This window comes from Moschus berezovskii, chromosome 4 (assembly GCF_049115385.1).
Source record: "Moschus berezovskii isolate FMDL1 chromosome 4, NW_MosBer_1.0, whole genome shotgun sequence".
Taxonomy (NCBI): Eukaryota; Metazoa; Chordata; class Mammalia; order Artiodactyla; family Moschidae; genus Moschus; species Moschus berezovskii.
This window is the reverse complement of record NC_142463.1, coordinates 20,244,472-20,258,572: the sequence shown is the minus strand read 5'-3', so window position 1 is coordinate 20,258,572 and position 14,101 is coordinate 20,244,472. Positions and strand designations below refer to the sequence as shown.

The window sequence follows — 14,101 nt, the reverse complement described above, 5'->3', positions numbered from 1 at the left end:
GATTAAGAAGTGATTAGTTGAAAAAGAATGGGATATATCAAGAAAGAATAAAATCGATTTTCTTTTTTTTAAATGGCCATGGTGTACAGCATGCAGAATCCTAGTTCCCAAACCAGGGATCTAACCTGCGCCCCCTGTAGTAGAAATGTCTCTTAACCACTGGACTGTCAGAAAAGTCTGGCACATATATTTTTAAATGTTAACTGTTAGTAAATGTGCGTGAGAGCTTTGTTCTTGGCAGTTTGATATTACCTTCCAAGGATAAGAGAATAAATGCATGGTACACTGTTACTTGAAGAAGGAGGAGCCAGGTGTGAGGGTAGTCTTGTAGGATTTGGGCTTTAATGTGTGTGGAATCTGAGAGTAAGAAATTTGTGGAGAGAAGGGATTCTGAGAAGGTACAACAGTGTAGCCTTTGAGTCTTACCAAGTTCTCCAGTAAAAGCAGAGCTCCCTTTAATATCAGGAGCATGTATACTCTCACTGCTTATATTTAGCATTGTACTGGAGACCCTAGCAAGTGCAGTAAAGCAAGAAAGAGAAATAAAATGTATATAAATTAACAGAAATAAGTTTCTGTTCACAAGTGACATGACTGCTTACATAAATCCTAAGGACTGTAAAGAATTAACAAGATTTTAGGCTACAGCATTTTTTTTTAAGTCAGTTGTATTTTTATATACAGTTGACCCTTGAACAAGATGATTTTCAAGAGTTCGAGCTTGCATGTCCATTTGTATGGAGATTTTTTCAGTAGTATATACTACAGTTGCAGTATATGATCTGCAGTTGATTGAATCCACAGATCAGAACTCAACAGTTTATATGTATACAGAGGGCTTTTTACAAACTTTTTAAAAAACCTTTGAAAACTGCTTAGGAATAAAGTTAACAGAAGATGTGAGAGACTTTAATATTGAACCACAGAATATTGCCAAGGGAAATTAAAGATCTAAATAAGAATACATTTTGAATGGAAGGCTTTGAATTAGAAGATGCAACATGGTTAGGACATCAGTTCTATGGACTGTACAACCCCAGCAAGCGTGCTTTCTTATATTGAAATTAAAAAGACCTAGAATATCTAAAGCAATCTTAAAAAAGAACAGTCGGAGGATTTATACTCACTAACGTGAAGACTTTGTATAACGTGACAGTAATCAAAATAATATGACATTGTGCGTATAGATTAATAGTAGGGCAGAATAGAGAACCCAGAAATAAACCTTCATTAATATGTTCCTCTAGTCAAGACTGTGGTTTTTCCCATGGTCATGTATGGATGTGAGAGTTGGACTGTGAAGAAAGCTTATCGCCGAAGAATTGATGCTTTTGAACTGTGGAGAAGACTCTTGAGAGTCCCTTGGACTGCAAGGAGATCCAACCAGTCCATTCTAAAGGAGATCAATCCTGGGTATTCATTGGAAAGACTGATGCTAAAGCTGAAACTCCAATACTTTGGCCACCTCATGCGACAAGTTGACTCACTGGAAAAGACTCTGATGCTGGGAAAGGTTGGGGGTGGGAGGAGAAGGGGACGACAGAGAATGAGATGACTGGATGGCATCACCGACTCTATGGACATGAGTTTGAGTGAACTCCGGGAGTTGGTGATGGACAGGGAGGCCTGGCGTGCTGTGATTCATGGGGTCGCAGAGAGTCGGACACGACTGAGCGACTGAACTGAACTGAACTGAATATGTTCCTCTGATTTTCAACAGAAGTAACAAAGCAAACCAGTCAGTGGAGAAAGAAATGTTTTTAACAAATTGTGATGGAACTGTGTATCTGTCTATATATAGGTATAGATGCTGCAAGTGTGTGGTGTGCTTAGTCACTTAGTCGTATCCGACTCTTTAAAATCCCATGGACTGTAGCCTGCCAGGCTCCTCTGTCTGTGGGATTCTCCAGGCAAGAATACTGGATTGGGTTGCCATGCCCTTCTCCAGGGGATCTTTCCTACCCAGGGATCAAGCCCAGGTCTCCCACATTGTAGGTGGATTCTTTACCATCTGAGCTACCAGGGAAATCCAAGAATACTGGAGTGGGTAGCCTATCCCTTCTCCAGGGGACCTTTCTGACGTAGGAATCAAACTGGGGTCTCCTGCATTGTAGGCGGATTCTTTACCAGCTGAGCGACCAGGGTAGCTTCTCTGTAGGCTTCCCCATCTATGCCTATACTTAGGTGTAGATGGGGCTTCTCTGGTGACTCACACGATAAAGAATCTGCCTGCATGCAGGAGACCCAGGTTTGATCCCTGGGTAGGGAAGATCCCCTGGAGAAAGGGAATGGCAACCCATTCCAGTATTCTTGCCTGGAGAATTACATGAACAGAGAAGCCTGGCGAGCTACAGTCCATGGGGTCGCAAAGAGTTAGACACAACTGAGCAACTAACACACACACACATTGGTATGGGTATATATCTTCTCTGCTCCTATCACTTAGCATATAAAAAATGAATTTGAGATGGATTATAGACCTATGGTAAGGCCTGAAGTGACGAGAACTTATGAGAATATCTTTCTCACATAGGGGATTTTTAAAAAAGATTTCTTTGGACCTAGGAAGCACTAACCATAAAGGAAAACATTGATAAATTGGACTTCATCAAAACTTAGGACTGCTGCTTATCTCACAGACTCAGGAAAATGTTTGTAGAACATAGATTTGAAAAGGGGCCTGTGCCCATGAGTAACTCCTACAAATCAGTATTTTAAAATTATAAACAAGATTTGAACAAATGTTTCACAAGGAAGATATAAAAATGGCCAATAGGCACATGAAAAAATGGTCAGTGTCATTAGTCATAAAGGAAGTGTGGAAATTTAAATTAAGACCACTATGAGATATTGCTGAACAGACTGGCTAATATTTAAAAGTCTGAAAACACTAAATTCGGTGACATTTTTGAGTACTTGGAGCTCTCCTGGAGGTGTGTGTAGTAGTACTGCTATTATGGGAAAAGGAAAATCTGGCAGTTTCTTAGAAAATTAAACATAAATCTGGTGGCCCAGTACTGCATTTCTGTGTATTTACTAAAGAGAAATGGAAGTCTGTGTACATTTATTGTAATTTTTTTCATAATAACACAAAACTGGAAACTTCTTTTTTTTTTTTTTGGTGGCCATGCCATGTGGCCTGTAGGATCTTAATTCCCCAACCAGGGATTGAACCCAGGCCCTCCGCAGTGAAAGCATGGAGTCCTAATAGGTGGACTCCCAGAGAATTCCCAGCAAACAATTTAAATGTCTGTAGAAACAGGAATAGAAAAAATGTGGTGTAATCATGTAATGGACTACTTAATACTGTGCTGTGCTCTTTGCAACCCCATGGACTGTAGCCTGCCAGGGTCCTATGTCCATGGAATTTTTCAGGCAAGAATACTGCAGTGGGTTGCCATTTCCTACTCCAAGGGATCTTCCCAACCCAGTCCCTTGTGCCTTCTGCACTGGCAGATGCATTCTTAATGGACTGTTTATTCAGTAATAAAAAAAGAATGACTGGACAAAACATGACGAATCTCAGTGAAGCTTTACACAGTAGAGTACATACTGCATGATTCCATCTATGACATCCTAGAACAGCCTTCCCAGGTGTGTCAGTAGTAAAAAATCTGCCTGCCAAGCAGGAGACATGAGACTCTAAATGCATGATGTATAGGAATTCTTTGTATTACTTCTAAGTCTGAAATTACAGGATTGAAGAGCCAGAAACTACATGGACATCACCTCCAACAAAATAAAGTGAGGTATTGCAGCATAGGGGCAAATGACTGAAAGCTATAAAACTTGAATGATAATTAGGTATTAGCATTTGTGCAGGAGAAACTGAAGGAAACAGTAGGGCATCGAGCAACTCCAGGATTTTCATAAGGGCCAGGAATTGTTCTGGAAAGCTTAGAGAACATTTGAGAACAGCAGCTAGAAATTAGGGGTAGTTTTCTATATCTCCAAAACTAGTAAATACAGAGGTGTTCTGGGATAAGATTTGAAGAGTCTAAGTGAATCAATTAGGAGAGAGAAATCTTTGAGTAATTTGAACAAGGAAAGTTAATATAAAGAACTATAACAAGATGGGGTAATGAGTGATTGGCTAGCAAGAAGTAAAGAGAACTCTTAAATAATACAAAGAAGACAGACTTCTGGGATTTCCCTAGTGGTCCAGTGGTCGAGTCAGCTTTGCAGTGCAGGGTATGCAAATTTGATCCCTGGTTGAAGAACTAAGATCCCACATGCTGTGGAGCAACTAAGCCTGTGTTCCACAACTAGACAGCCCACACTCTGCAACTAAAGTCCATGCGTGGCAGGCAGCAAAAGATCTGGCGTGACGCAATGAAGATCCTGCATGCCACAACTAAGACCTGATACAGCCAAATAAATATTTTTTAAAATATACAGAATTCTAAGGAATTCTGTAACGAATTAGCAGATACAAGGAGCTGCCACTAACCCTAGGGCTAAAATAGAGTGCCCAAGAGTGCTCTCTTGCCCCATCACCACTCCCAAGATTGAGATCGAGACCTTGTTGGAAATTTGGTTCACTCAATGGCAGAGCAGTTGGTAAGGTGCTTCTTTAGGGAACATACTGGAAATATGCCCTTTAGAATACCTCATAAAGCTGTTCGTGGGAGATGTCCGTGCTATCAAACCACTCAAGTCAGCACTCACTTGCACTTTAGAACCTGGCTTAGAGTAGGAGCAGGGTGCTGCAGGAGTCTGCTGAGTAAGCACATAGGAACAGGAAGCAAAGTCTCTCCTTGCTGTCTGCTGACAAAATTAGCATGCCAGCAAATTAACAAAGGGAGTTTTTTTTTAAGTGCCCAGATAAATTTACATAGAGCAAGCAGAAAGGATGACTGGAACCAAGAGGCAATAAAATGATAACCAGCACAGAGTTCTGTCCCTTTTAATCATAACTAGCCAGTGCTCCCTTCCAAAACAAAGCCCCTCACTGAGAACAAAACTGTTGGAAATAGAATCCAGACTGAGCTGCAGAGACAGACTATAGAGACAAAGGGAAGAAAAGGTTCATATAAAAGGCATGGGGAGGGGTTGGTGAGCTAGGATATCAAAGAAAGTATGCCATAGTCCTTTTGAGCACTCCATGAAAACAACGGAAGAGAGAGCTATAAAGAGTGATATTAGAAAGCTATCTTGATCCACATTCACAGAAATTGATCACATAAAAATGGAACATGAAAGGATCAAAATAGTAAAGAACAGAATATCATTTCAATAGACCATGCAAAGTACACCTGCAAGATGTGCACAATACAGATAGGAACCATAACCTGCTATTTTAGAATTTGAATAAATGGTACAAGAAAAACATAACCAGAAAAATTCACAGTGCTAGAACTTGGGAAAGAAACAATAAAAGTTCAGAAAAATGAAGACTAAACAAGGAGCATAAGACAATAAACAGTAGTGTTTTTCAAGAATTAAAAGATAAAGGAAACTTTAAATGAAGCTGAAACAAATAGAGTGAAATTTAGAATTGAAAAAAAGAGGTGCAATAATTTGAAAAAAAAATCCAAAAGCTTTCCCTTCAAAAAAAAGAATAACAATGAAAAATGTAAGTGCTAAAAAGTGTAATTCAAGAATAATTTCATGAAATACAGTAAGACTTGAAACTACAAATTGAAAGGACAGCCAGACCAGTCATCCTTTGTATTTCAAGACACAAAGAACAAGTGACTTAGGGGGAAAAAAATCAGATATACTCTGACAACAAAGCTTTATAACCCAAGTCAGTGAATCAACTGGATACTCAAGCAAAGAAAATGTGAGCCAAGCATTTTATACTCTGTCACACTTACCTTCATTTATAAAGGTCACAAACAAACAGTGTGTAAGAACATTTTGTAAGAACATTTTATTAATCATATTGTTTTGTAATGTTGATACTGTTATCTGAGATTTTTGTAATATGGGATAAACTAACTGAATGCATATTCTATATTTTGTGTCCTTGAAAATCAGAGGTATAAGAAAGGAAAAACAGATAGAAAATAGAAGATGTTTAGTAAAAAGCCCAAGGCACTCAACTTGAATTGGAAATATCACTAAGCCATGAGGTATTTCATCTTTCAAAATGTGTGTATATGCACATGTTTGTGCAATTCCAGGCTCTGTCCACTAAAAAGTACTGAACACAATGACCAGTACCATAACAATGTCCCTAGTGCCCAGATCATGGTCTTGAAATGCTATTTCTGGACAGAATATTTATAAGATAAGCTGGGAATATTTTGTTATACTACATAGCAAAGAAATAAAGGTGACTAGGCTTGTATCAAAAGGATTCAGAAGCCAAACTGAAGAAGTTCCCACCGGCCAAACATGGGATATTTCATGCATCAGTTAAGGGTAATAATTTCAAGTGTTTGATTTACATTGTTGTTTAGTCACTAAGTCATATCCAGCTCTTTTTGCAACCCCATGTACTGTATGTAGCCTGCCAGACTTCCCTGTCCATGGAATTTCCCAGGCAAAGATACTGGAGTGGGTTGCCATTTCCTTCCCCAGGGGATCTTCCAGACCCAAGGATCAAACACACATCTCCTGCATTGGCAGGCAGATTCTTTACCACTGAGCCACCAGGGAAGCCCTTAAATAACATTAAATATGATTAAAGCTGTGAGTTCACAATGATACCCCACCCTAGAAACAAGCTTGTATTCTATTTTTTCCATATGAATTCTACCACTGAATTGTGGAAGTATATATACTAGCTTATAAAGAAAGGATGATAAAATTAGATCATTGTATTACAGCTTGTAGTGAGTTAATAGTTTCAGGTTATGAGCATCAGTGTCTGCCAACATCACAGAAACAGAAGCACAGCCAGACATTAGGTATCTCCTAAGGAGAAAACACAAAACCAGCAAGTAGTTGCCAGAATAAGAATGGGCGAGGGGATCCTATAGCCTCTAGAACTGACTGCTAATTTATAGGAAAAGCAGAGATATAAGATATTTTTCAGGTAACTTAGAGATTAAGAGATGTTTTTTGGAGACAAAACAATTTAGAGAGGGAAGAAGTGTTTTTTGGTTTTGTTTTCTATTTAACGAAGCTTATAAAATGTTTCTGGTTTGGCTGGTGATGTTCTATTAAACTCAGTGGTGATTACAAGAACTTTTTGCCCACTTGTTTTATGCAGACTTCTGGGTCTATTATATTTTACTATTTTAAAAAATTAGTAGAAAGGGATCAAAGATAGCAACTAAATAGGTCAGTGTTTCTAAGACCCCTAGATAGAATATGAAGAATACAGGCCTATTTAAAATAAGAATATACAGCTTTTTTCTATGTAGATTCCTTCTGCCCATACTATTCCATTCAGAGAAGTGTATTTACCTGTCATTTTTCTGTCACAGATCTGTCCCTTCGTATACTGAGTTAATAGTTAAGATTCTGTCTGTGCTTGTTTTATGCCAGTCCGTCTCCTCTTGACAGGTTGAAAATAACACACCTGCTGGGGCCCCACTCCTGGAGACTTTTGATTCAGAGACTCTGTAGTCAAGTCTGAGCATCTGTCTCTTTTGTTTGTTTGTTTAATGTCTCATGGTCATTTGTGCTCAAAGGCCATTTTCCTGCTCTGTACCAGATTGTAAAGTTGAGGTTTGGACACCAATGTCATCCTCAAACTCCCTGTACAGTTCATTATTGAGTCTGTTGCTCTTAATACTTCTTGATCCTTCCTGTCATCTCTTCCTCTACTCATGTCACCTTCATAGTTTTCTGGACTATGAAATTGGTCTCAATAGTATACTAGCCATGAAATACATCCTTCAAGCTGCTACCAGACTTTTAAACTAATGATCAGATCATGTTAACTCTTCATGAGAGATGGATCCCCATTCCTAAAGAATAAGATTCAACCTCCCTTAAAACTGCTCCACAATCTGGCACTTTCCTATTTTGCCAGACATCTCTTTCCCCAAAGAAAGGTCCTCTAATTCCCTAGCACTGATGTTGAACTGTGTGCAGATCTCTGGATATTTGATTCTTTTTTCATGTTTTTCCTGTCTTGGTGTTCTTTGAGCATTCTGTTCCTGGATATCACCCATTTTCCAGCCTTGGAGTTCATCATTAAGGACTCCTCTAATGAAACTTTTTCTGATAGAACTTCTCATTTTAGTAGAATTGACTATTCCTTCCTTAGTACTCCTTCCCTAATGTGAACGTTTATCATAGCACCTGTAACCTTTTATTGTACTTTTGGCTGCAAGTTTATCTTTGTAGGAAGCTGTGTCCCTTGTGGGGATAAGGTTTCTTCTTAATTGCCTTTGTAAATTCCTAGCACAGTCCCTAGCACATGATGTGCGTCTGCCCTAAAGCCATCTTACTAAAAATGCTGTGGATATTACACATTTCACTGACCAGATTGTGCTCTTTAAATCTGAGAAAAGTGATCTACTTTCTTGTTCATTCAGCTTTCTCCTTAGTTGGCATATATATCCTATAGGAAGATGAGAATTTGCACAGTGTGTTTTTTTTTTTAATCCTCTTATATTAAAGGAAATGAAAACCACAAGAGCCTGAGATTAATATAAGACCTATTGATTGGCATTTCAACATATCTGTTTGTTAATTCTGAATATAGTGTTAAATAAGTGCTGCTGATAAATAGTTATTTGATAGGTTCCATGATGAAGGCTACTTTGCAAAAAGTGCTGAAATGATTAGCTTTCTGTATCAACCATTAATATACTCTTTTTTCCTAGCCTTCTTTGAATCCAGAAGCTGGCAAACAGAATCAGCCATGCAGACCTATTGGGACCCCTTCTGGAGTGTGGGGTAGGTAGATTTGCCATTTTAAAGGCAAAACTTAAAATTTATCTTAGCAGGGAGAGGAGAAAAGTTTCTTTCTCTCTTTTTTTGTTTGTTTCTTTATCTCTGGTTTCTCATCTCATCCATTTGCACATGGTAAGTAAGTAAGTAAGTAAGTGAAGTCACTCAGTCGTGTCCGACTCTTTGTGACCCCGTGGACTGTAGCCTATCAGGCTTCTCCGTCCATGGGATTTTCCAGGCAAGAATACTGGAGTGGGTTACTGTTTTCCTTCTCCAGGGGATCTTCCTGACCCAGGGATCGAACCCGGGTCTCCCGCATTGAAGGCAGACGCTTTAACCTCTGAGCCACCTAACACCTATTAACTGTTACTCTGCCCCCACCCCATCCCCGCCCCCAAAATACCATTGGGATGTAAAGGTAGTGGAATCAGAATAAAGACAATTGAGAGCTTGTAGAACCCTGAATTTGAAAGCAGATTTTAAGTAAATGAATTCTAAAGTATTCTTTGATAGGCTATATAATTAATACCACCTCCTGTAGAACATTTTGTTCAGCCAGGTTCTGTTTGCTGACTGGTGGTGGTGTCCTTGTTTTTGGCAATTATAAAAGATGATTGTTGTGTAAGTAGGGGAAAACCTATAAATACACACATTTATATGTATATGTTGGGAATAACTAGCTTTATAAAAAGTTATCAGACAAATGAGTGTATTTCAAACCAAACCTGATCCTGTGGCATTGGGATGTTTGGCATTTACGAATTGTACTCTCCTAGTTCCTATCTTATTCAGTAGCCAGGCATCTTATTAGGAAGGCTTTGCTACTGCAGAGTCACTTCAGACGTGTCCGACTCTGTGTGACCCCGTAGACGGAAGCCCACCAGGCTCCCCCTTCCCTGGGATTCTCCAGGCAAGAACACTGGAGTGGGTTGCCATTTCCTTCTCCACTGTGTGAAAGTGAAAAGTGAAAGTAAAGTCGCTCAGTTGTGTCTGACCCTTAGCGACCGGACTGCAGCCTACCAGGCTCCTCCACCCATGGGATTTTCTAGGCAAGAGTACTGGAGTGGCTTGCCATTAGTGTTATCTAAATACTGGGTTTGGATTCTGAGTTACAGGATTAAGGGCAGTTGCTGTACCACTTCCCTTTTGTTAATGAATAGCTTTGCTCTAGTTCACCTCATCAGAAGGTCCCATGGCAGACTCCTTTTTCCAGTTTGCTCTATTCTCTCTATTCTCATGCTGACAGCAGTTGCTACCCTTGGATATATTCTTATTTGGTATATGCCTGAGTGATCACACCACACGTGAGACATGTTATACGCCTGAAAGATTGCTGACATCTTCGGGCTTTTTGGTTGAGTATGAATTTAGAATCAAGTGTTTGACATACTGCCTTTTTCTTATGGTTCCTGAGTAGTGTCACTTTTGAGAATATCTGTGAAGTGCACACCAGGAAATGTTTGTCACTTAGTCACAACTCTTAGCTCTTCGTTGAAAGTGAGGCCTTCATTTGAACTATGCTGTGTGTTAACCAAAAAGTTTGACATTCTTTTGCTCTCCACTGTTGTGTTTCACAGAAAACCCACCTAGTGCCAAGCAACCCTCCAAAATGCTAGTCATCAAAAAAGTTTCCAAAGAAGATCCTGCCGCTGCCTTCTCTGCTGCATTCACCTCACCAGGATCTCACCATGCAAACGGAAACAAATCGTCAACCATGGTTCCAAGTGTCTATAAGAACCTGGTTCCTAAGCCTGTACCACCTCCATCCAAGGTATGATTTGGAATTAGTTTCAGAATGTTATACAGCAGAGGTGGGAGAATAAGAATTTAGTAAGTTTGTTTTTTCCTGTTGAGTCACTTACCAGATATTCATTTGGTACCATTAACTTATATGTATAGTATTTTACTCTGTCTCCAGACTCTCCACTGCTGTCAACTACATGTTTAGTAGGCCTCTCTTACTCTAGCTTCATCTTACAAACCTGCTTCTCTTGATTTCCTGTTTTCATTAATAATAACAGCATTTATCTATCAGTGAGCTGAATACCATGGCTGCTGCTTCATTCTCCCTCCTCACTCATTCCCCTGTACCAAGCAGTTACAAAGTCTCTGTCAGTTATTTCCTCTATGATATCCTACGTCTTTGTCATCTCACATTTATTATTTCAGTGTACCCTTCTATTGCCTCATCTCTCTGTATTTATCTTCAACTGAACTGTCAGAATGGTTCTCCTAAAGCAGTCTGAATATATCACATCCTTTCCCATTAAGTCCCTTTAGTGATCCCATACCATCAGTATAGCAGGGGTTGGATAAGTTAGGGCTCCCCTGGTGGCAGACAGTAAAGAATCTGCCTGCTATGCAGGAGACCCAGGTTTGATCCCTTGGTCGGGAAGATATCCTGGAGAAGAGAATAGCAACCCACTCTAGTATTTTTGCCTGGAGAATTCCATGGATAGAGAAGCCTGGCAGGCTAAACTTTATCTGTAAAGGGCCAGATAATTCATACTTCAGGCTTTGTTGGTCACACAATAACATATGACCTTTTGGTAACATACTCTTTTTATTTTTCCAACCCTTTAAAAATGAAAAAAAGACATTATTAGTTTATGGGTCATATAAAAATAGGCCTCAAGCCAGTTTTGGCCCATGGGTCATAGCTTAGCAACCACTGATTTTATAATACATTGTCCAGACTCCTTAGCACTGGCATGTATAATTCTATATAGTCTAAGCCCAATCTATCTTTTATATTTTACTGCCTTTTCTTTCTCTTACCTAGGAGATTTTCCTTCATGTTTATGTCTTCCTCTCTGTGAATCCTTTTCTATCACATAGGTCTAAAGATCTAATTAAGCCTTGTAGCTGATTGAATAGCATTCTGTCTCTAATCATGGTATTTATTGCATCTGTTTCTTCACGTGGTATAATCTCCATAAGGGCTTCAGGTCTTTTTCATGTTTGTATCCCTGGCATTCTCAAAAAAGCACACAATAATTGCTTGAATAAATTCTAGCCACTGTAAGGAAACAGAGTTTACTGTGTTATTGAGAGAAAATACTAGTGAGCATTAATTCACTTTTCTCTATGCACCAACACTTGTTTAGGCTTTCCTGGTGGCTCAGTGGTAAAGAATCTATCTGCCAGTGCAGGAGACGTGGGTTCAATCCCTGGGTCCAGAAGATCCCGTGGAGGAGGAAATGGCGATCCCCTCCAGTATTCTTGCCTGGGAAATTACATGGACAGAGGAGCCTGGTGGGATACAGTCCATGGGGCATCACAAAGTTGGACACGACTAAGACTCAAAACACTTGTTTTGTGCTTAAGAGCACCACAAAGAAGTACATCATTGGTCCTGAGTCTCCATGAGCTGAAAATTTAATTGGGATGATAAGACACAACAGTATAAGGTCATATGATTGTATGTGAAATAAAATAACAAATCCTAGAAACAAATCTTAAACAGATTTGGGAACAACTAAATTAAAACACTCTTTACATTGTTCAGAGAAGCACGATCAGCTTAGACTATAACCATCAAGGGAAATTTTACTGAAAAAATGTAATTTGAACGGATTTTTAGAGGATAGTCAAGATTTAGATAGTCAGGAAAAAGTCTGGAAAGTACTACAGATTAGAAGAGGTGTTTAAGTAAAATGTTTTGAAAATAGAAAGTGGGCACATTTGAGGGATAATGAATGAACCATTCTAATTGCCTGGTAGTACTGGAAAAATATCAGAACTCATGGTCATTATCCTAGTGATAATGAAGCCTTTCAGGGTAGAGAAGATCACCAAGGGAAAGAAGATAGAAGAAGAATAAAGAATAGGAAAATAAGACTTGGGGAAATACTTATTATTTAATAAATATTAGAAAAATAACAACATAGTTAATAGGATTCAGAAATTGTACTCAGAAAAAATGGTATGCTGTCACACATCTGCGAGGGTGAGTTTAAGATAGCAGCCAGGGTTGTCAGCATTTGTCAGTTGCTTATGACAAGGGCAATGACTGAAAAGAGGGGGTTTGGGCCTTAGCAGTTAGAAAGTTTTTGGTGACTCTGAGTTGAGGTTTTAGGAGAGTAGTGTAAGGCTGAAAAACAAGATTTCAGAGGATTCTATAGTTATGTGGGTGGAAATGAAGGTAGTGGCACGTTTGAAACTTGACAGTAACAGGAAACAATATAGGTGCTAGAAAAGTTAAGTGAAAGGATGAAGAACATCTGTAGGAAGAAGCCTGTGGGGACAACTTTAAATTTACTTGAAAGGTCATTAAAGGAACATGACCTGAAAAGAATACACTTGATTGACAAGTGTTGTTATTTTTAAAAGGGGTTTAGAATATTTATTTCCTTTGATACAGAAGGGAAAGAATGTGAATTCAGTCAAGAGAGCACCTCCTATAGAGAAAGAACCTAGCATGGAAATTAACAGCAGGACTTTAACTTAACTCCTTCTTTATAATACAACCTTGAACAAGTTTCTAATGTTCTGAACCTCAACTTCATCATATAAAATGAAGGTAATAGTGCCTGACTTTTAAGGGTTTTTGAGAGTTTAAAAAGTCTTCGTAAGTGTTACTTCATTGGGGATATCTGCAAACATTATGTTAAACTATAGAAGAAGAATAAGAAAATAAGTGAGACAAAGTCATAGCCTCAGGGGTCTCAGATCTTCTGTGGGTGAAGACGTGACAAGGAGAAAAGTCATAACACAGAGCTTAAGATCAGTTTAGCCCTGTTGTGGAGAATTGAGTTGAGAAAAGATGAAGATAGGAAAACCAGTGTAAAGTCTGCTGTTAACTGCCTTTGCAAAAGGTAGTAAAGCCTGAACAGGAATGTGTGATGCAAGTGAACAGAGAAGAAGGGTGGTGATGGCACACAGTAGGAAGCAAATGAGAGGAAGAAAACAGGACACTGAGCATTCTTCCCCCGGAAACTGGGATAGCTGTGGAACCGTTTCACTGAAGTTAGAGAAGAAAGAATGCAGAGTTTTCAGGAAAAAGTTGATGTGAGTGGTTCTGGGACTCTTGAACGTAGGATACTAGGGGGAGAGGAGATGACTAATAGGCAGATGTGGATGTATCCATTCATTTTCTCTATGTGTTTAACAGTTATTAAACATTAAGTATCTGTATTTAAAAGCTATATGTCATTAGAGGCACAAATATAATCTCAAAGCATTTGAGATATAGTGAAGAGACAGATATGAAAAATAATTGTACTGCCTTCCTGGAGAGGGTCCTCATGAGTCTTTACAGACGAGGTCATATTTGAATTGGGTTTTGAGGTGACAAAGAAAGGAA

General features: G+C 39.0%; 1 protein-coding gene across 5 annotated transcripts in view; it reads left to right on the top strand.

Annotated features, from left to right (window-relative positions):
* Positions 1 to 14,101, top strand: part of GPBP1L1 (GC-rich promoter binding protein 1 like 1) — a 63,419-nt gene that overhangs the window by 42,200 nt on the left and 7,118 nt on the right. For all 5 annotated transcript variants that reach the window (XM_055403706.2, XM_055403707.2, XM_055403704.2 and 2 more), the window contains exons 6-7: positions 8,730 to 8,802; positions 10,374 to 10,567. In XM_055403706.2, the coding sequence (XP_055259681.1) occupies positions 8,730 to 8,802; positions 10,374 to 10,567 (267 nt within the window). The remainder of the gene's footprint in view (positions 1 to 8,729; positions 8,803 to 10,373; positions 10,568 to 14,101) is intronic.